General features: G+C 41.9%; 1 protein-coding gene across 2 annotated transcripts in view; it reads left to right on the top strand.

The window, feature by feature from the left end:
- Positions 1-586: 586 nt before the first annotated feature.
- The window catches only part of LOC126195082 (zinc transporter 6-A-like), a 121,323-nt gene continuing 100,110 nt past the window's right edge, over positions 587-21,799 (top strand). Inside the window, exons 1-2 of one of the 2 annotated variants that reach the window (XM_049933542.1) lie at positions 587-854; positions 18,726-18,879. In XM_049933542.1, coding sequence (XP_049789499.1) covers positions 18,753-18,879 — 127 coding nt within the window. In that variant the 5' untranslated portion in view covers positions 587-854; positions 18,726-18,752. The remainder of the gene's footprint in view (positions 855-18,725; positions 18,880-21,799) is intronic. The other variant, XM_049933543.1, reaches the window with a different exon arrangement.

The raw sequence follows: 21,799 nt of genomic DNA on the forward strand, positions 1-21,799 counted from the left end.
AATGTCAATATCAACGCAATAAACAATGAACAAGTGTAACTTCCTGGCAGATTAAAACTATGTGCCAGACCGAGACTGGAACTCGGGACCTTTGCCTTTCATAGGCAAGTGCTCTACTGTCTGAACTACCCAAGCACGACTCACGACCTGTCCACACACAGCTTTAATCTGCCAGGAAGTTTCATATCAGCGCACATTCCACAGCAGAGTGGAAATTTTATTCTGGAATAAATAACTGAGTCTGCTTGGAAATGGCTGTTTGTTGTGCTGTTCCGCCCTTGTTCTCGCGTCTGATGCTAAGGTGTAAAGTGTGCTCTAATTGCGTTGCGTGTACAAAGAGTCGTAACGACATGTAGCAATATTTACAAAATAATTTTTAATGTGAATATAAGACTATTTGTTCCATGTCATTACGATTTATCCTGCAAAATGATCCGTGGAACATAAAAGTAATTAACAAGCAGCGCCGATCGAACTCCCACTGACGCCTCTCCCGAAGGTCGTCTCCTGTACCGATTTAGAGAATCGAATTGTCTCTCGACTATTAAGTGAATGTCGATCCATCGATATCTGTCATCCGATCCGAAGCAGACGTTACCGCGTGTGCGAGTGTGATAATGTGATGTGGGATGTAGGAGGTGTTTTTGTGGTTGTGTCCAGCATTGTTTGTATTTGATATCACTTCATCGTGATAATAAAATTGCCGAGCGGATGATAGCTACTGAGAAAGTAAACAAGACTTCCTATTGTGTGATATGGAACAAAGACTAGACGCTAAACATGGGGTAAACAAATGTATCCTGCAATGAAAAACGTCAACCAGAAGAGGAACAATACTCGAAATGATTTTAAAGGTATGTTGTACAAAAATCACATGCAAATTATTCTTGATGCAATACATCTCCGCTGCCGCGGGTTAAATGTAAGAACCACGAAAGCTTTCTTCACAGTTCAGGCTACCGCATGATACCTACACTCCTTCCCAGATTACTGTATTTTTACAAAGACTGTCAGCTGCTGCCACCGAGTTTCCAGCTGGTTTCTTTGTACCAAATTGAACCTAAGAATTTACGTATCAGGTAACAGCCGCAATTTGCTCAAAGCTAGTGATTAACATTTATTATATATATATATATATATATATATATATATATATATATATATATATATATATATATATATATATATATCAGTATATGCATAGACAGAACAAAATTTTTAGTAAGCCCTAATGCCGAAGCACAACATTGCAAATGGAGACATTTGTTTTATTGCTGCGCACGGATTTCGCATAAGTCAGGTATATATACGATTAATTCCACTTAAATTGTGGCGCAGTGGTTAGCACACTGGACTCGCATTCGGGAGGACGACGGTTCAATCCCGTCTCCAGCCATCCTGATTTAGGTTTTCCGTGATTTCCCTAAACCGTTTCAGGCAAATGCCGGGATGGTTCCTTTGAAAGGGCACGGCCGATTTCCTTCCCAATCCTTCCCTAACCCGAGCTTGCGCTCCGTCTCTAATGACCTCGTCGCCGACGGGACGTTAAACACTAACCACCACCACCACCACTTAAATTGTAACTTTATCTACTATAAATAGTCAGGTGCTGAATTGTGCACATTACATTGTAAGCAATGTTTACGACATTTTTATAGTTACATGTGTTTAACATAACAGACACATAAATTTTCTCACACATTATGGACGAGTGAACAGCATTTTTAACCTTTGTAGTCTTGAATGTCATGAGTTTGCTTATAAATTTTTCACTCCCTATGTTATGTGAATAGTTTCAGAAATTTGTAATCATTGAGTTTCTTATGTGAACGTTAAAGTAGCTTAGACAAAATCACGCTGGTGTTGGAAACATGTACCTTCCTTTGACCTAAGAACTAGCTCATCTAGCCAGTGACAGGAAGGTTTTTAGTCCAAGATTAAACCTGCAATTTGACCATTTCATTTAAACATACAGGTAGCGTTCATAGTAGGAAATTAAAAACACACCATCAGGCAGTAACTGTAATTTATTTATTACTTCTTATGTCAATTAATAGTTAAAGCTATGCCATTTACTAATGTGTAAGTCATTGTCCATTGCGTGGATTTCTTTTTGAATATGACTTGTGTCAAATGATGCCCCCTCTGCACAACAACAATGGAAGCTTTCCATTACTCGGTGTAACGTATTCCCTGGGACGTTGCTGACGGCAGTTCTGATGGGATCCTTCAACTCAGGAATGGTGGCACAACATGTTTGGAACACTTCTTGCTTCAGGTAGCTCCAATGGAAAAAGTCTGCACATGAAAGGTCAGGGGAGCGAGGCGGCCACGAAATGTCACAAAAATGGGAAATTACTCCATCTTGTTGAAACCATAATTTTTCCACACCCACATCGACCATACCTAATTGGGGAAGTCTTGCAGCATCTTTAGGTAGCGTTCACTGGTGACAGTTACAGCCACACCACTGTCTTCTTCAAAGAAGTAAGAGCCAATAGTGCCAAAGGAAGCAACTCCACACCACACTGTGACACGAGAACCGTGCAAGGGCTTGATGTGCAGTTCACACGGGCTTACATCACTCCAATAATGCCTATTCTGTTTATTCACTGAACCACATAAGTCGAAATGAGCTCCATCTGACATCAGGATGGTGTGCAACATTTGTGGATTTTGGCAAAGATCACGCGTGATTAAGCAGAATGTTTCGCGTGAAACCCAATCGCAAGGCTTAATTTCCTGAACAATCTGCAGCTTATATGGGTGAAAATGGAGATCTTCGTGCAACATTCGTAAATACAGAAGTGTCCAGTTCCCCCTGTCTGCTTTGACCCATGACATCACAAATATGGCGGAAACGACCATACGCTACGACTCCAATATGGCGCCTATGACGTCAGTATGTAAACATGACCACAAACATGAAAATATATTGAAAAACCAACACACACACATTCCACAAAAAACCTAATGAGACTAACGGGACAAGCGTGGAAAATTGGGGGTTTTTGGGTGGGGACAAAGTAAATATAAGCAAATTTAGACACACGTCACCATACCAAACCACACAAAATGATGAAAAAACCCGACTACACAAAACTACCCACATTCCATTAAACACAATATCCTCTGGAATCGGACACTTCCCTTGATCTATATAGCTCAACAGCAGCTCTCGAACCCACAAATTGGAATCGAACATTTCCCTTGACCTATATAGCTCAACAGCAACTCCCGATACTGGAACACCCACAGCCACAAGTACACATTGGAATCGAACACTTCCCTTGACCTATATAGGTCAACAGAAACTCCCAATACCAAATCATAAAACCCAAAACTGCGCCCACGTCCGCAATCATCATTGCCTCAAAAAACACAATAAACCAACAGAATTGGAATCAAACACTTCATTGACCTGTTAGCCTTACAACATCTCCACATATAGCCATCCCTGGTCGAAGATGCTGGAAATTCAGTAAGCCGCATCTCTTCACGACACACTGAACACTTCACAACTTCATCCAAAAATCCAAATAGTTGAAGAAATTTTATTAGAGACAACGCACTGTCCCCCATCATTGCCGACAACCGAAAACTGTTGACCTTGTCAGTCATATCCATACCTACCAAAGACAAAAAAAAAAAAAGCAATTTACCAACATTCACACACGACGAACAGAAAAAAACTACAGTAATATTGACATAACAAAACCAAAATCGTTAACTCCCTGAAAAATATTCCGCTGAAAGCACAGTCACTGCTGATACCACACACGTGCAATGCTAACACACAGCACACAGACACACCACCAGAGAGCACCACCGATCACATCAAAACGACAGCTACAAACATGCAACTCTCAGAAACGAAATTCCACTCCATTGTGACGTCACACACCACAACAGCCTTACGTCATGGGTCAAAGCTGACGGGTGGGATCGGTTGCTTTGGTCAACCACAATATTCTCCTGAATGAGCGACTGGGCATATGCACAGTTTGCACATGACAACGAGCAGATCTTTTTGGGTTACGCAAGAGTGCAGCACGAGCATTTTCCACGGCTTCTGGTGTTCGCACAGTTCTTTCATTACTTCCCCGTTTGCTATTGCAGACAGAACCTGTTGTTCGCAATGCACGTACCCACTTCACAACGGTCTGTCCATTTGGAACTTTCCCATGACTTCCCAAGTTGAAATGTTGCCGAAATAGACGCTGGGTAGCAATAACAGAGTGGTTATTCCTGAAATAACTTTCAACAGGAAAGGCATGATGCTGTGCACTCCACCACTCCATATCACTGTCACACTTGAAATGGCAGCTCATTAGTACACGAATGCGGCACGAGCTGGCGCGCATTCCTGCAGTACGTCATTGTACTACACAAGTCAAATCACGCTTTGATCACTGCCGCACTGTGTACTAGTGTTGAAAGTCATTTTAGATATTGTATACATTCTGAGTTCAAATGCAGATAGAAGGGATAATAAAACAATGGAAAATCCAGGTTGGAATGTCAACAACATTGTGAGTAGGACAGGCAAGTAGCAATCTATCCTGATCATAATATTGTTGACAGTTCTTTATAAGATATTTTCAGTACTCCAAAGAGCACACCATGTGGCTTTTTTACCACTTAATACCTCACCCAAACTCTTCAACTTCAATGCCCACCTGCATTCAAAATCATATTACAAATAAAATGGATATCATGGGCAGCACCAACTTGAACGTCTGTCTTGTAAAGCACTAACAATCCACAGAAACACTTCTAGCTCCAAACTGTCACTGACATTTGGCCACTGTCAGATGACTAGCAGATATAGTTGAAGTTGGAATGGAAAACTTCTGGCTGACTACTTGTTCTGCACCATCATTCAGTACGAAAAGTACTGAATCAGCAAAAAATATCATATTCCTTCCATCAGAATTGTGACAGTGCTTGACAGATGTTAATTGGAAGAATTGGTCTTCCATCATAGAGCGTCTTGACAGCTACATGTTTGCTTTGTAGTCATATCATCCTGAAGTCAGCACCAAACTGTATCCACTGACTTGGGAAACACAGTAATATATTTCAGTTGCTCTGAATTTAGGAGAGGGTTTTGTCATAATGTGTTGACAACTCATTATTTTTGGCCTATATTATTACATGTCAAAGTCCAGTTTGCACACAGTTGTTGGGTTCTTGTAGTATTTTCATGACACATCTTTGTTCTGTTATTAAAATCAAACAGAGTTCTGCATGGAACTACCATGAAGAATTTTCAGGCCACCAATATTTATTCTTTTTATGTTTTCCAGAAGGCAGAAATGCTACTTCAGAGTCTACTCACTTGATGGAGTAATGGCAGATGTTACAACAGAATTTGTAGGTTGCTACCAGTTCGTATAAATTTTAGCATATGATTCCACTCATTATTTTCGAACAGTGATATCATAATGGAACCAAATATGCAACACACACAAGATTTCAAAATAACATCCCATACTTATAAACATTTCCATTGCACCAAAATGTAATCACAAATTGTAGGATTGTGTGAAATTCTTAATAATAAATATAGAAACTAATGGGAAACTGGGGTTCAGAGTGGGGAGAAAATAACATTTAAGGTAAAAATCTCGGAATCGCAGTAACAGTAAAACTTAGGAAATGCAACAGACAGGAACAAGATGCAGCTAAAAATCGTGAAAAATAATGGAACATGGAATTTACAATTAGATGTGAGCCATATAGCTGAGGTATGCAGAGTGATTCCAACAAAATTAAATCCTAAAAGAAATTGCACTATACATCTAATGGAAAAATTGCAAAAATAATTAAACATGGAATTGACAACTTGAATTGAGCTGTGTAGCTAGAGGAGACAGAACAAGTCCAACAAAATAAATCTTAAAAGAAATCATACCATATTCAACAGAAAAATACAGCCAATACTTGTGAGAACCAAGATTATAAATATGATTGCTACTTGTTCCACTTACACCACTGTAAGCTGTGCTTCTAGGTTGCTGCCTAACCACACCCTCAGAAATTGTAACATTCGGAATAAACAGAATAGTTTACTCCAGTTACTGAGACATCCGAAGATAACATTTAACAACAAGCTGTTTACATCCTTTGCGTCATGTCACACATGACGTTGTGGCTCAGTGCCAAGAATAGGTATTGCACACCATAACTGACTTGCCATTTTTGTCACCATGCCAATTGAAGTGACTCTCTTATATCCAATACAGTCTAGAATCCGCCCTGGAGAACTATCAGTACAGTTTTTTCCGCAGTTACTAATCTGAACAAATCCCACGTAATATGATATTAAACACAGTGCCTGCAGAATTTCAAATCTGCGCCAGCTACCACTGCCACATGTCCAGTTTCTGTCAACTGTTTTTTTTAAATAGGAAACCCCATTTTTTATTACATATTCATGTAGTACATAAAGAAATATGAATGTTTTAGTTGGACCACTTTTTTCACTTTGTAATAGAAGGCACTGTAATAGTCACAAACATATAAGTATCTGGTATCACCTAACATTCTGCCAGTGCGGACGATAGGTATTTGCTTCGTGATACATTACCAGTGTTAAAATGGACCGTTTACCTATTGCGGAAAAGGTCGATATCGTGTTGATGTATGGCTATTGTGATCAAAATGCAGAACGGGCGTGTGCTATGTATGCTGCTCGGTATCCTGGACGACATCATCCAAGTGTCCGGACCGTTCGCCGGATAGTTACGTTATTTAAGGAAACAGGAAGTGTTCAGCCACATGTGAAACGTCAACCTGCAAAGAATGATGATGCCCAAGCAGGTGTTCCAGCTGCTGTCGCGGCTAATCCGCACATCAGTAGCAGACAAATTGTGTGAGAATCGGGAATCTCAAAAACGTCGGTGTTGGGAATGCTACATCAACATCGATTGCACCCATACCATATTTCTATGCACCAGTAATTGCATGGCGACGACTTTGAATGTTGTGTACAGTGCTGCCACTGGGCACAAGAGAAATTACGGGACGATGACAGATTTTTTGCACACATTCTATTAACCGAAGAAGCGTCATTCACCAACAGCGGTAATGTAAACCGGCTTAATATGCACTATTGGGTAACGGAAAATCCACAATGGCTGCGACAAGTGGAACATCAGCGACCTTGGTGGGTTAATGTATGGTGTGGCATTATGGGAGGAAGGATAATTGGCCCCCATTTTATCGATGGCAATCTAAATGGTGCAATGTATGCTGATTTCCTACATAATGTTCTACCAATGTTACTACAAGATGTTTCACTGCATGACAGAATGGCAATGTACTTCCAACATGATGAATGTCTGGCACAAAGCTCACGTGCGGTTGAAGCGGTATTGAATAGCGTATTTCATGACAGGTGGATTGGTCATCGAATGGCCCACACGTTCACCGGATCTGACGGCCCCGGATTTCTTTCTGTGGGGAAAGTTGAACGATATTTGCTATCGTGATCGACCGACAACGCCTGACAACATGCGTCAGCACATTGTCAATGTATGTGCGAACATTATGGAAGGTGAACTACTCGCTGTTGAGAGGAATGTCGTTACACGTATTGCCAAATGCATTGAGGCTGATGGACATGATTTTGAGCATTTATTGCATTAATGTGGTATTTAGAGGTAATCACATTGTAACAGCATGCGTTCTCAGAAATGATAAGTTCACAAATGTACATGTATCACATTGGAACAACCGAAATAAAATGTTCAAACATACCTAAGTTCTGTATTTTAATTTAAAAAACCTACCTGTTACCAACTGTTCGTCTAAAATTGTGAGCCATATGTTTGTGACTATTACAGCGCCATCTATCACAAAACTAAAAAGTGGTCTAACTAAAACATTCACATTTCTACGTACTACACGAATCTGTAATAAAAAATCGGGGTCCCCATTAAAAAAAACCCACTCTCAGTTGATATCCGTTTGACCTATGGCAGCGCCACCTAGCAGGTCAACCATAGCACCATCTGGTTTCCCCCTTCAAGCTAGACAAGTTTTGTTCTTTCTAGTTTTTTGTTTGACGTTTATTTCGTGAGATATTTGGCCCGGTCACGATCAATGGACCACCCTGTGTGTGTGTGTGTGTGTGTGTGTGTGTGTGTGTGTGTAAGAAAGCAATCAAATTATAAGAAGTTCCTTTATTTTCTGACACATCAAAAATAGTAGTTCTGTCAAAAAATATTTTTGGGGCAGAGTTCTTGGTGGATGTCAATTGACGCTCACATGTTTCAGAGATCACCAAGGACCCCCCTTCCAGGAACTGGGTGCTAATCATATGCCGGGTGATTTTGCATTGCAGAGACTAGCTATTGGTCTCTGCCCCACATCGCTACAGTGAATATAAAGTGCTATAGTGTTGTGTGATTTTTCGTTGGAAAACATCAATGACAAACTGAGTTGTACTGTGTCGTGCAGAATTGATGTAAACTTAGGCAGACTTTTGAGATCTATTAATGAATTTGTGAAGAACTTAAATCAGTTGAAAGTGGTACTGTAGATATTTAACATGATTTTATCCAGAATGGCTTATTTTTAAAACTGACTAGTGCAGAAAGATGTGTGAACTAGTTTGCTGCTAACATTGTTGTCAGAAAATTTTGCCACAGACATGACAATTTTAGTGATATAATAATGAGGGTGAACTCGTGCAAGATACGAAGTAATGGATGTCACAGTATACAGTACACTATCATGATTAAAGATTGTTATCAATATTAACTTATAACAAATACTTATTTTGCCACAAGAAAAGCAAGTGCTTCTCTAGCTTGCCTGAAATGGCACAGAGTGGTAAGATGTTTTATATATATATATATATATATATATATATATATATATATATATATATATATATATATAAGCAAAGATGATGTGACTTACCATACGAGAGCGCTGACAGGTCGATAGACACACAAACAAACACAATCATACACACAAAATTCTAGCGGTTGCTTCATCAGGAAAGAGGGAAGGAAAGGGAAAGACGAAAGGATGTGGGTTTTAAGGGAGAGGGTAAGGAGTCATTCCAATCCCGGGAGCGGAAAGACGTACCTTAGGAGGAAAAAAGGACAGGTATACACTCGCACACACACCCATATCCAACCACACATACACAGACACAAGCAGACATTTGTAAAGGCAAAGAGATTCGGCAGAGATGCAAGTCGAGGCAGAAGTACAGAGGCAAAGATGGTGTTGAAAGACAGGTGAGGTATGAGCGGCGGCAACTTGAAATTAGCGGAGGTTGAGGCCTCCGGAGTTCTGACAGGTTGGTGTTTAGATAACCCGGACGGTGTAACACTGTGCCAAGATGTGCTGGCCGTGCACCAAGGCACGTTTAGCCACAGGGTGATCCTCATTACCAACAAACACTGTCTGCCTGTGTCCATTCATGCGAATGGACAGTTTGTTGCTGGTCATTCCCACATAGAAAGCTTCACAGTGTAGGCAGGTCAGTTGGTAAATCACGTGGGTGCTTTCACACGTGGCTCTGCCTTTGAACGTGTACACCTTCCGGGTTACAGGACTGGAGTAGGTGGTGGTGGGAGGGTGCATGGGACAGGTTTTACACCGGGGGCGGTTACAAGGGTAGGAGCCAGAGAGTAGGGAAGGTGGTTTGGGGATTTCGTAGGGATGAACTAAGAGGTTACGAAGGTTAGGTGGACGGTGGAAAGACACTCTTGGCGGAGTGGGGAGGATTTCATGAAGGATGGATATCATTTCAGGGCAGGATTTGAGGAAGTCGTATCCCTGCTGGAGAGCCACATTCAGAGTCTGATTCAGTCCCAATCCGAAACCTCTGTCCTATCCAAAGGCCTCACCTTCAGCCCCACTCCCAGATTCAACCAAACAGCCCTCGTCAAAGATTTACCGTCCTACACTCGTACTCTCTGCTGGAAATATCACTTTGCCACGAAGAAAAATGATCCTAATCCTACTCCTAATGATCCAACTCCCCAAGACACTATCCAAATTGAACCCTGCCTGGAACAGTTCCGTCCTCCGTCACAGCGGGACCCACCTTCTCTTCCTCAAAATCACCCTCTCCCAACCTTCCAGGAATTTCTGACTTCCAGCCTTGCTTCTCAATCCTTCTTAAAAAACCTTAATCCTACTCCCAACATCACCACTGCTGAAGCCCAAGCTATCTGTGATCTGAAGGCTGACCGATCCATCGTCATTCTTCCGGCGGACAAGGGTTCTACGACCTTGGTACTTGATCGTCGGGAGTATGTGGCTGAGGGACTGTGTCAGCTTTCAGACACCACCACATACAAAGTTTGCCAAGGTAATCCCATTCCTGATGTCCAGGCGGAGCTTCAAGGAATCCTCAGAACCTTAGGCCCCCTACAAAACCTTTCACCTGACTCCATCAACCTCCTGACCCCACGGACACCCCGCACCCCTACCTTCTACCTTCTTCCTAAAATTCACAAACCCAAGTATCCCGGCCGCACCATTGTAGCTGGTTACCAAGCCCCCACAGAACGTATCTCTGCATACGTAGATCAACACCTTCAACCCATTACATGCAGTCTCCCATCCTTCATCAAAGACACCAACCACTTTCTCGAACGCCTGGAATCCTTACCCAGTCTGTTACCCCCGGAAACCATCCTGGTAACAATTGATGCCACTTTCTTATACACAAATATTCCGCACGTCCAGGGCCTCACTGCGATGGAGCACTTCCTTTCACGCCGATCACCTGCCACCCTACTTAATACCTCTTTCCTCATTATCTTAGCCAGCCTTATCATGACCCACAACTTCTTCACTTTTGAATGCCAGACATACCAACAATTAAAGGGAACAGCCATGGGTACCAGGATGACCCCTTCGTACGCCAACCTATTCATGGGTCACTTAGAGGAAGCCTTCTTGGTTACCCAGGCCTGCCAACCCAAAGTTTGGTACAGATTTATTGATGACATCTTCATGATCTGGACTCACAGTGAAGAAGAACTCCAGAACTTCCTCTCCAACCTCAACTCCTTTGGTTCCATCAGATTCACCTGGTCCTACTCCAAATCCCATGCCACTTTCCTTGATGTTGACCTCCATCTGTCCAATGGCCAGCTTCACACGTCTGTCCACATCAAACCCACCAACAAGCAACAGTACCTCCATTATGACAGCTGCCACCCATTCCACATCAAACGGTCCCTTCCCTACAGCCTAGGTCTTCGTGGCAAACGAATCTGCTACAGTCCGGACTCCCTGAACCATTGCACCAACAACCTGAAAACAGCTTTCGCATCCCGCAACTACCCTCCCAACGTGGTACAGAAGCAAATAACCAGAGCCACTTCCTCATCCCCCCAAACCCAGAACCTCCCACAGAAGAACCACAAAAGTGCCCCACTTGTGACAGGATACTTTCCGGGACTGGACCAGACTGTGAATGCGGCTCTCCAGCAGGGATACGACTTCCTCAAATCCTGCCCTGAAATGAGATCCATCCTTCATGAAATCCTTCCCACTCCACCAAGAGTGTCTTTCCGCCGTCCACCTAACCTTCGTAACCTGTTAGTTCATCCCTATGAAATCCCCAAACCACCTTCCCTACCCTCTGGCTCCTACCCTTGTAACCGCCCCCGGTGTAAAACCTGTCCCATGCACCCTCCCACCACCACCTACTCCAGTCCTGTAACCCGGAAGGTGTACACGATCAAAGGCAGAGCCACATGTGAAAGCACCCACGTGATTTACCAACTGACCTGCCTACATTGTGATGCATTCTATGTGGGAATGACCAGCAACAAACTGTCCATTCGCATGAATGGACACAGGCAGACAGTGTTTGTTGGTAATGAGGATCACCCTGTGGCTAAACATGCCTTGGTGCACGGCCAGCACGTCTTGGCACAGTGTTACATCGTCCGGGTTATCTGGATACTTCCCACCAACACCAACCTATCCGAACTCCGGAGATGGGAACTTGCCCTTCAATATATCCTCTCTTCCCGTTACCCACCAGGCCTCAATCTCCGCTATTTTCAAGTTGCCGCCACTCATACCTCACCTGTCATTCAACATCATCTTTGCCTCTTCATTTCTTCCTCGACTGACATCTCTGCCCAAACCCTTTGTCTTTAAATATGTCTGCTTATGTCTGTATATGTGTGGATGGATATGTGCGTGTGTGCGAAGTATACCTGTCCTTTTTTCCCCCTAAGGTAAGTCTTTCCGGTCCCGGGATTGGAATGACTCCTTACCCTCTCCCTTAAAACCCACATCCTTTCGCCTTTCCCTCTCCTTCCCCTCTTTCCTGATGAGGCAACAGTTTGTTGCGAAAGCTTGAATTTTGTGTGTATGTTTGTGTTTGTTTGTGTGTCTGTCGACCTGCCAGCACTTTCATTTGGTAAGTCACATCATCTTTGTTTTTAGATATATTTTTCCTATATATATACACTCCTGGAAATTGAAATAAGAACACCGTTAATTCATTGTTCCAGGAAGGGGAAACTTTATTGAAACATTCCTGGGGTCAGATACATCACATGATCACACTGACAGAACCACAGGCACATAGACACAGGCAACAGAGCATGCACAATGTCGGCACTAGTACAGTGTGTATCCACCTTTCGCAGCAATGCAGGCTGCTATTCTCCCATGGAGACGATCGTAGAGATGCTGGATGTAGTCCTGTGGAACGGCTTGCCATGCCATTTCCACCTGGCGCCTCAGTTGGACCAGCGTTCGTGCTGGACGTGCAGACCGCGTGAGACGACGCTTCATCCAGTCTCAAACATGCTCAATGGGGGACAGATCCGGAGATCTTGCTGGCCAGGGTAGTTGACTTACACCTTCTAGAGCACGTTGGGTGGCACGGGATACATGCGGACGTGCATTGTCCTGTTGGAACAGCAAGTTCCCTTGCCGGTCTAGGAATGGTAGAACGATGGGTTCGATGACGGTTTGGATGTACCGTGCACTATTCAGTGTCCCCTCGACGATCACCAGTGGTGTACGGCCAGTGTAGGAGATCGCTCCCCACACCATGATGCCGGGTGTTGGCCCTGTGTGCCTCGGTCGTATGCAGTCCTGATTGTGGCGCTCACCTGCACGGCGCCAAACACGCATACGACCATCATTGGCACCAAGGCAGAAGCGACTCTCATCGCTGAAGACGACACGTCTCCATTCGTCCCTCCATTCACGCCTGTCGCGACACCACTGGAGGCGGGCTGCACGATGTTGGGGCGTGAGCGGAAGACGGCCTAACGGTGTGCGGGACCGTAGCCCAGCTTCATGGAGACGGTTGCGAATGGTCCTCGCCGATACCCCAGGAGTAACAGTGTCCCTAATTTGCTGGGAAGTGGCGGTGCGGTCCCCTACAGCACTGCGTAGGATCCTACGGTCTTGGCGTGCATCCGTGCGTCGCTGCGGTCCGGTCCCAGGTCGACGGGCACGTGCACCTTCCGCCGACCACTGGCGACAACATCGATGTACTGTGGAGACCTCACGCCCCACGTGTTGAGCAATTCGGCGGTACGTCCACCCGGCCTCCCGCATGCCCACTATACGCCCTCGCTCAAAGTCCGTCAACTGCACATACGGTTCACGTCCACGCTGTCGCGGCATGCTACCAGTGTTAAAGACTGCGATGGAGCTCCGTATGCCACGGCAAACTGGCTGACACTGACGGCGGCGGTGCACAAATGCTGCGCAGCTAGCGCCATTCGACGGCCAACACCGCGGTTCCTGGTGTGTCCGCTGTGCCGTGCGTGTGATCATTGCTTGTACAGCCCTCTCGCAGTGTCCGGAGCAAGTATGGTGGGTCTGACACACCGGTGTCAATGTGTTCTTTTTTCCATTTCCAGGAGTGTGTGTCTATATATATATATATATATATATATATATATATATATATATATATACACACACCCCTTACATGAGCCAGTCATGAGTTTCTAGCAGAATCATGGTTATAGATGAAATATAGATACAGTTCTATGTCTGAGCTGAAACAGACATCACCTGAGATTTGTTGTGATGATGTACTATACAGCTATAGATTGCCCCACATTCATTGCATGTGAATTTCTCACTTCAGTGTTTCATCTAGGCATGTGCTATTTGATGACAAGTTTGTACCCTTCTTTTGGAACTGTGAAGAGTATGTGTTTGAAATCTTTCATGTAATTTACATTGCTCGCTCTTGCATGTATCAGCCAGTGTTGATTATTTCTCTTCAGCTCTCCTGGGCAGTTCTTCATTGGAAAACCAATGTGTCCACTTTGTGCTTCACTATCAGTACATCTCGAACTGGAGAAGACCAAAGTGATGGGAATCAGAAAGTGCAGAAGTTCTGTCAAAATATAGTTGGAAGTAAATACATTGAAACAAATAAAAATAGAAAGGTGCTTGGGATGTTTGGTGATAGAAAATGGAAGCTGTTTGGAGGAAATAAGAAGTAAAATAACAATGGATAAAAGGTGTATTGAAAAGGTGAATGGTTTATTGAGAGCAGAAAGGATTTTGATAGAGCTGAGAAAGGAATTCGCTGAGTGTCTTATTATACAGCAAGAAAAGAAGAAATAGTTGTATTGTTTTGGTATATGCTAGTAGAGTGAAATGCTTAAAGTGAAATGTATTGACTAGAATGAGGAGCAAATAAGCACCCCAAAGGCTGCAAGAGGGAAGAATACAAATGGATTTGATAAGAATGAGGATATATATTTTGAGGAAATTGCCTTCTATAAAGAAGCAAAGATTTGCAGGAAAGAGAGGAAGAGGAAGGACACGTGGAATGGCAGATGACATTAAAAATGGACAAAGTTACTAGCAGATTAAGGAAGAGAGAAAGGACTTCGGAAATTGGCTAGTGTCCAGTCAACAACCTGGTTCAAGACTGTTATACCAAAGAAGAAACCTCTCAAATCTTTCCATGTATTTCTTTTTATTTGTATTCACAAAGTTGGTATTTATGAGTCAAAAGGATGTGTTGCTATCATAATACTTAATAATTTACTTCCATAAATCCATACTTTGCCTGCTGGTCAGCAATTGCATCGCCTTCATTGGCACACTATCTGCATTCTTTCTTTTTTTCAGGATTGTTTTTACAAATCATATTACTTAAATGGTTGTTGGGATCTTCATTCTAAGTGCCTATATGATGCAAATACTTGCGGTAGTCTTCCTTACACATTGTTGTGACTTCTGAGTAGTGGAAATTTGTCCTTTTTGTCATAACTATTTGCTATGTCCATAAGGGTGCAACCATTATTTGCAAATTGTTTCCTACCTCATAAGCAACACTAGGTCATTGCCTACACTTATTAGTCTTCACAAATCTCTAGCTCTCCTTTCTAAGGCTTCCTTTGCCGGCCATTCCCCCTGTGGATTAAATGAGATGGGTCAGGTTATTCTTATGTGAAAACTTCTAATCTCTCTGTAATCAAGATACATCTACATTTTCTTTCCCAAATGCAAATTAAAATGAGCCTGTCATTCTTCCAGTATTGCAGTTTTCTCGGACAATTCTCTATAGGTTCTTCATTTTAACACTACTGAATGATTCTTGTACTCAGAAGAGCTAATACCGTTTTTCTCTGAATGTTATAACAGTTCCAGAGGTGATTTTGATCATTCTTGTTACATATGTATTGTCCCACTTGATTGGCTGAAATCAAATTGATGTTTCCCTTGATGCTAATGTAATCGCTAATTCTAATTGCCTTTAGTATGTGAGAAATTGTACAAATTAGATTGATCATTCTGTTGTTAGTACATTTCCTAATATTCTAATTTTTACTGTTGTTCATTCAAAGAACACTTTTGAAGCTTTTCATTATAATTGTGAATTCTTTGGATTACTCTAGGTTGGCTGCAACTTTTAGTTTTTTATTTATTTTTGTATTGTTGTAAAGTTTTGTCCGTAATCCTTTTGTCCTTAACACCATTTTCAAGTGTCATGTTAAGTGTTTTTCATAGAACAATGTTAGATCTTCAAAACATCATTTTTAGATGAAGTTAAAATCAGTGACCTAAGCGAACATAAATTATGCTAGATATAATAACTTACTAGATACAGGAATACAAAGGTGAGGAAACTATCATCCTAGATGAAAGAATACTGCCAAACTGTGGGTATAGGTCAACCAAGCAAATCAGTTGCCAAACGTTATCCGTGTTATAATGTGGTTGATTTAAATAGATTCTTCGTAGCATGTACAAAATGAATTTTCCCTCAAGTCATGCTCTTCTGAACTCTGCATGTGTGAACTCTGCATGCAACATATCCTTTGTTCCCGCAACCTCCCTGACCTCACTCTTTGATGGTTCTTACGTTCATCCAGTCTTCCTCCACCCCATCCTGTTCCCACCCTGTTCTGTCGTCCTCTCAGTCTCCTATTGCTTTTCCACTTTTGTAACATTTTGTTATCTAATTACCTCCATTTTCCTTCTATGGAAACTCCCATCACCCTCCTGCACTTCACTTGCTGTAACCTAGAGCAAATATATACTTTTACTGCTACAGTATGTACTCACCATCAAACATTAATACAATTTAAATTGTTGGATCCTTGTATCTGGGAAAACTTTTTTTCCAGAAAATAAGTGAAGTAAAAGGGACTGTCACTTGAAGCATGAAAAGTTCAGTGTTTGCACTAGAATACTATCAGTGAGATTTGATGATTCCATGAGCAAGTTCAGAGATTTTACGCAATAGACCATGGTACCACAGATATCCTGATGAAATATTTTGCAGTTTGTCTCATGTAGCCAAGCACTGCTAACAGAGTCAGGGACCCATGGCAATACAGCAGCTGAGACAATGAATTTGGCAGAGTATAGTGGAGTCTAGCGATATTTTAAAAAGTCTGGTGGCAGTGGCAGTTAAGAGACTGACATAGTGATGATCTGTTGCCAAAAGAGAGATTGACTTCCACCTGCTCTGTGACCAGTTATATTGCTGTCTTCATAGTTTTAGGCAGTCAACTTGAGTAACCAGCATTCACATGTCACAGTTACTGCCACTTGTGAAAGAGCCACTATACCAACAATATCCGTAGGCTCTGCCATTGGTACATCTTCATCTGTCAATGGCAAAGATATGAAATTCCTGTTGTTTCATTGCTGCTCCTAGCAGTTTTTTCAACTTGCTCCTCCTGGCACCTTATGACACTACCACTGGGAATTAATGTTAATAATGGAGAATAAGTTATGGTTAACCTCTTGATTAGCTACCTTACCTGCTGTATGAGACAATCTGTGGGCAATGTCGCTCACTGTTCATGTAGAGGTAGCCACACATAGTTGTTTTAAATCCTTGGTGTCCATGCTGCAACTTTTTGTGGATTCATGAAACTCCAAACTCTACAGTAGTGCAAGTTCTTGAAAAATTAATTCATGCAACACACTTGGATTTCAATGTAATTGTTTGTTTATTGGGAGTTACCGAATATATCACAAACATGGTCTTATTGTTAATTGAGTGGATGTAATGCATCTTTATTTCTTTCCAAACCAACAAAGCTCCACAATTTTTCATGCAAATAATCATGCTCCCTGATTTGCTCACTTGGTGCAACTTACAGTGGGCTGGCTTGTTACACTATTTTGGGATAGGTCCATAAGTAACCACCAGGTGAAATAAAATGCCTGAAAGCTTGCTGCTCTCCATGAAGGTGACAAGTTGAGTTGGAGACACATGCAATGAAAAGGCAGTTAAAAATTAAGCTTTCTGCCAAAGCTTTCATCAGATCCCCCCTCCCCAATGCCCCTGATGAAGGCTTTATCCGAAAGCTTAATGTTAACATTCTTTTCATAATGCCTATCTTCTGCAGTTCAGTGTGTCATCTTTATGGTGAGTAGCAATCTATGCTCTCCACAACTGTTGATATTCCAACTGGACTTCTGTAATGATTACTCTTTATTCAGTAATAACAGTTACAATTGCATATATTGATGAAGCTTCCATGCTAGTAATTTCAGTATTAAATTCTCTGCCTGAGGATGTGTGTGGATTTTGTATGTCCCTATAATTCCTACCAGTTTCCTTACACTCTATCATGTATTTTAAGTGTTATTTTATTATCTTTGGCATCTTTGGCCATTCAAGCAAGACAGCCTTTGCAAAGCAAATGTGCATTATGGCATTTAAATGGAGTTTTCCAGCACTGAGCATACCACTCGCTTATCCTCTCATGAAACCTACTACTATCATGAATTTGGTTCTTACATTGTACTCTTGTTTGGAAAGAACAGGTGCACAGCAGAGAAATTATCTGTGTGTGGAGAGAAGACCCTTCTTTATCATGGAGAAAAGAGTATGATATTCGGCAGCAGTATTTTAGACTTCTGCAAGAATGTAAGGTAGTTGGGGCGAGTACGTAGACAGTTTGTCAACCTCACTGACAGCTCAGGTGTTTGGTACCTTTGGGACTCACACCTCCAGCCTTGCCCAGAATAAATATAATATCACAATCCTCCCTCTCCCCTCCATTTTGTCCCCACCTCACTCTACGTCACAGCTGTTCGTGTTCCCTACCATCCAGCCTATTCAGATTGATGTGTGTGTGTGTGTGTGTGTGTGTGTGTGTGTGTGTGTGAGAGAGAGAGAGAGAGAGAGAGAGAGAGAGAAGGATTTAATCCGAAAGTAAAGCAATTTTCCATTTCTACACATGTTACTCTTTAACAAATTTATATTTTTCTTTCAGCTCGTGTTCTGAATGACTGTGTGAAATATGTTGAAGAAAGAACTTTTGTCTGTCATCCAGGAAGGACAGACAAAGCACATTTTTATTCTTCTAGGCCTAAACATCATATGCTATTGTGTTCTCCTGTCATGGTGCTCAAGTACTCAGAGCATGGGTATGTACATGTTATGGTACAGCATTCTCATGTGTTCTGTAGATGATTGGTAAATGGGATGAATGAGTCACCTGTAATTCTGCAACTTGGCTGAATAGCTGGGCATATTCATGCACTGTTATAAAGTAGATAAGTAGAGCTGTGAAACTGGCTAAGATGTATTGCATAGTATTAATTGCAGTAAGAAATAATACTGATATTAAAAACTGTAAGTATTAGACATAGACTGTGTTACATCAGTATTATAGAAGAAAAAATGAAAGTCTATGATGATATTGTAGTGTACTCTGTGTGTTGTAGAAAGCATAGAGTGGATTCATGCTGTCGCATCAAAAAATGTGAACTGAAATCTGATTGTGATGTTCCATGGGATTTCATACTTGGACTACTACTTTTCGTAGTATGTATCAATTACTTACATCTGTCTGCGTATATCAATAGCTCCAAAACAGATTGGTTGCATTTCAGACCAAGAATGAAGGGAAAGCTTTTGTGAATGTCACATACCAACCTATGAGCTACTGCAGAATATTTTTAGTACCAAAATGTCGGCCACTATAAGAATCTCTGATACATTTAGCCTGGTTTACTTCGTGTACTTTCATTCTTTGATATGTGCCAGTAATATTTCAGGGCAGCTCACTTCATGCACCTAGAATGGTTTTTAGTCCAAAACTGTTTAACGAATTAAGGATTCTTATAATGTTACAACAATTGTAGCACACCTCATGTCATGAATTTGATGCTGATTGTGTACATTGTGTCCTTATTGGGAAGAAACAGCTGCACAATAAAGAAATTATCTGTTAATAGGGTATAGATTCTTCTGTATTACTGAGATAAGGATATGTTAATCTGCAGTATGTACTTTTAATAGGCTTGTGCAAAAATTTAAGACAGTTAGTGCCAAACTGGAAGGCATTTCTCGTGACAAACTCCACATATTCTCTGCATGGCATGTAAAATGGATTTACTACAATTGTTCAAAATCTGATGTATCATACAAGTGATTAAACTGATAAGCACCCTCTGTGTAATTGGAAGCATTGACTGCTGAATAAGCACACCTCCAGCCTTGCTCATGTTTCCTTCTTAGTGCATTCCTCAATTAAAAAGATGATACAGCAGCTATTCAGTCTGAAAGTAGTTCCTGTCTTATTGTCCTACTATTGCTAAAGGATCCTCTGCAGTGATATTCTAGCAGAAGCTCTCTAATAACTCTATTGAGATCTACAGTGATTCCGTTCCAGAAGTCCACTATTGCTTCCAATACCTATTCAGATCTTGGACACATAATAGAACCTCTTACCAAAATCCAATTCCTTCTTCACTTCTGACATCAACTGTATTGGAAATAACGCAGAATATTGCACAACACATGACAGCACTTGGCAGCATCAACTTAATTTCCAATCCTTCTAACAAGCTACAAACACAAAGGTTCGTCATTTTGTAATCAAAGACTACAGAGATGCTCCTCCACATTCTCTCCACCCTGATAAGTTGCCAAAGATATGACCAGCTGGATGGACTTTGTAACAGTTCTCCTATCTGTGCCCCCCTGCGGGTTCGGGGGTAAGAATAGGCCCGCGGTATTCCTACCTGTCATAAGAGGCGACTAAAAGTAGTCTCATGTGTTTCGGCCCTTATGTGATGGTCCGCTCTTGGGTTTGACCTCCATATTTCAAAATTAATCCGAAGAACGAGCCAATTGGGGAAGGGCGCCTTACTTGGTGCATTGTGTCCATCGGCATTGTGATCTTTAGCTCCCCTTTCTCATCATCACATTGCAGTCCCACCCATTCTGCATGTCTTGGGTGAGAATAAGCTGTGCACTATGCAGTGTCGCTTCCTGCCCTGGTTGTAGCCCCCTAACAACACAGGGATCACTCTGCTGATGCCTACGCCGTTAACTCCCCACATATACCAAGGATTAGATGCCTGTCTCCCTGGGGCATCGGGACTCCCGGCAGTGGCCATCCTGCCAGGTGGCCCTAGCTGTGGCTGGGTGGCACCTGTGGAGAGGGCCCTTGGTCAAAGTGGGTGGCATCAGGGCGGATGACACGCAATGAAGCGTGGCACATCTTCTCTTGCTAGTGGCCAGTCGCCAGCAGTCTCTAAGTGTTTGAGGGCTCACTTAAATGTGCAGAAGTATGACCCCAAATCATTCCCCTCCCTGGCCACACCTTGGGAGGAATATAGGGCTTCAGAGCGACAGGATCCGTATTCTCCACATTATTTAGTTTGCAGCAGAACCGATGGGTACTCCTTTCTGGAAACCAAGCCTCTGTTTTTTGTTGAGCAGCTGGAAGATAAGTTTGGGGAAGTGACAGCACTGTCCAAGATGCGCAATGGGTTGGTTTTGATTCAGGTGGCATCCCCAACCCAGTCTCGAGCTTTATTCACGTGTGACAAGATTAGATTAGATTAGATTAATACTAGTTCCATGCATCATGAATACGATATTTCGTAATGATGTGGAACGAGTCGAATTTTCCAATACATGACATAATTAGGTTAATTTAACAACATACTTAAGTTAATATAACAACTTTATTTTATTGTGTTTTTTTGTTTTTCTTTATTTTTTATTTTTATTTTTATTTTTTTTATTTTTTATTTTTTTTAATATTTTTTGTTTTTTTTCTTAATTTATATCTAAAAATTCCTCTATGGAGTAGAAGAAGTTGTCATTCAGAAATTCTTTTAATTTCTTCTTAAATACTTGTTGGTTATCTGTCAGACTTTTGATACTATTTGGTAAGTGACCAAAGACTTAAGTGCCAGTATAATTCACCCCTTTCTGTGCCAAAGTTAGATTTAATCTTGAATAGTGAAGATCATCCTTTCTCCTAGTATTGTAGTTACGCACACTGCTATTACTTTTGAATTGGGTTTGGTTGTTAATAACAAATTTCAT

Source organism: Schistocerca nitens, chromosome 7 (genome assembly GCF_023898315.1).
Source record: "Schistocerca nitens isolate TAMUIC-IGC-003100 chromosome 7, iqSchNite1.1, whole genome shotgun sequence".
Lineage (NCBI taxonomy): Eukaryota > Metazoa > Arthropoda > Insecta > Orthoptera > Acrididae > Schistocerca > Schistocerca nitens.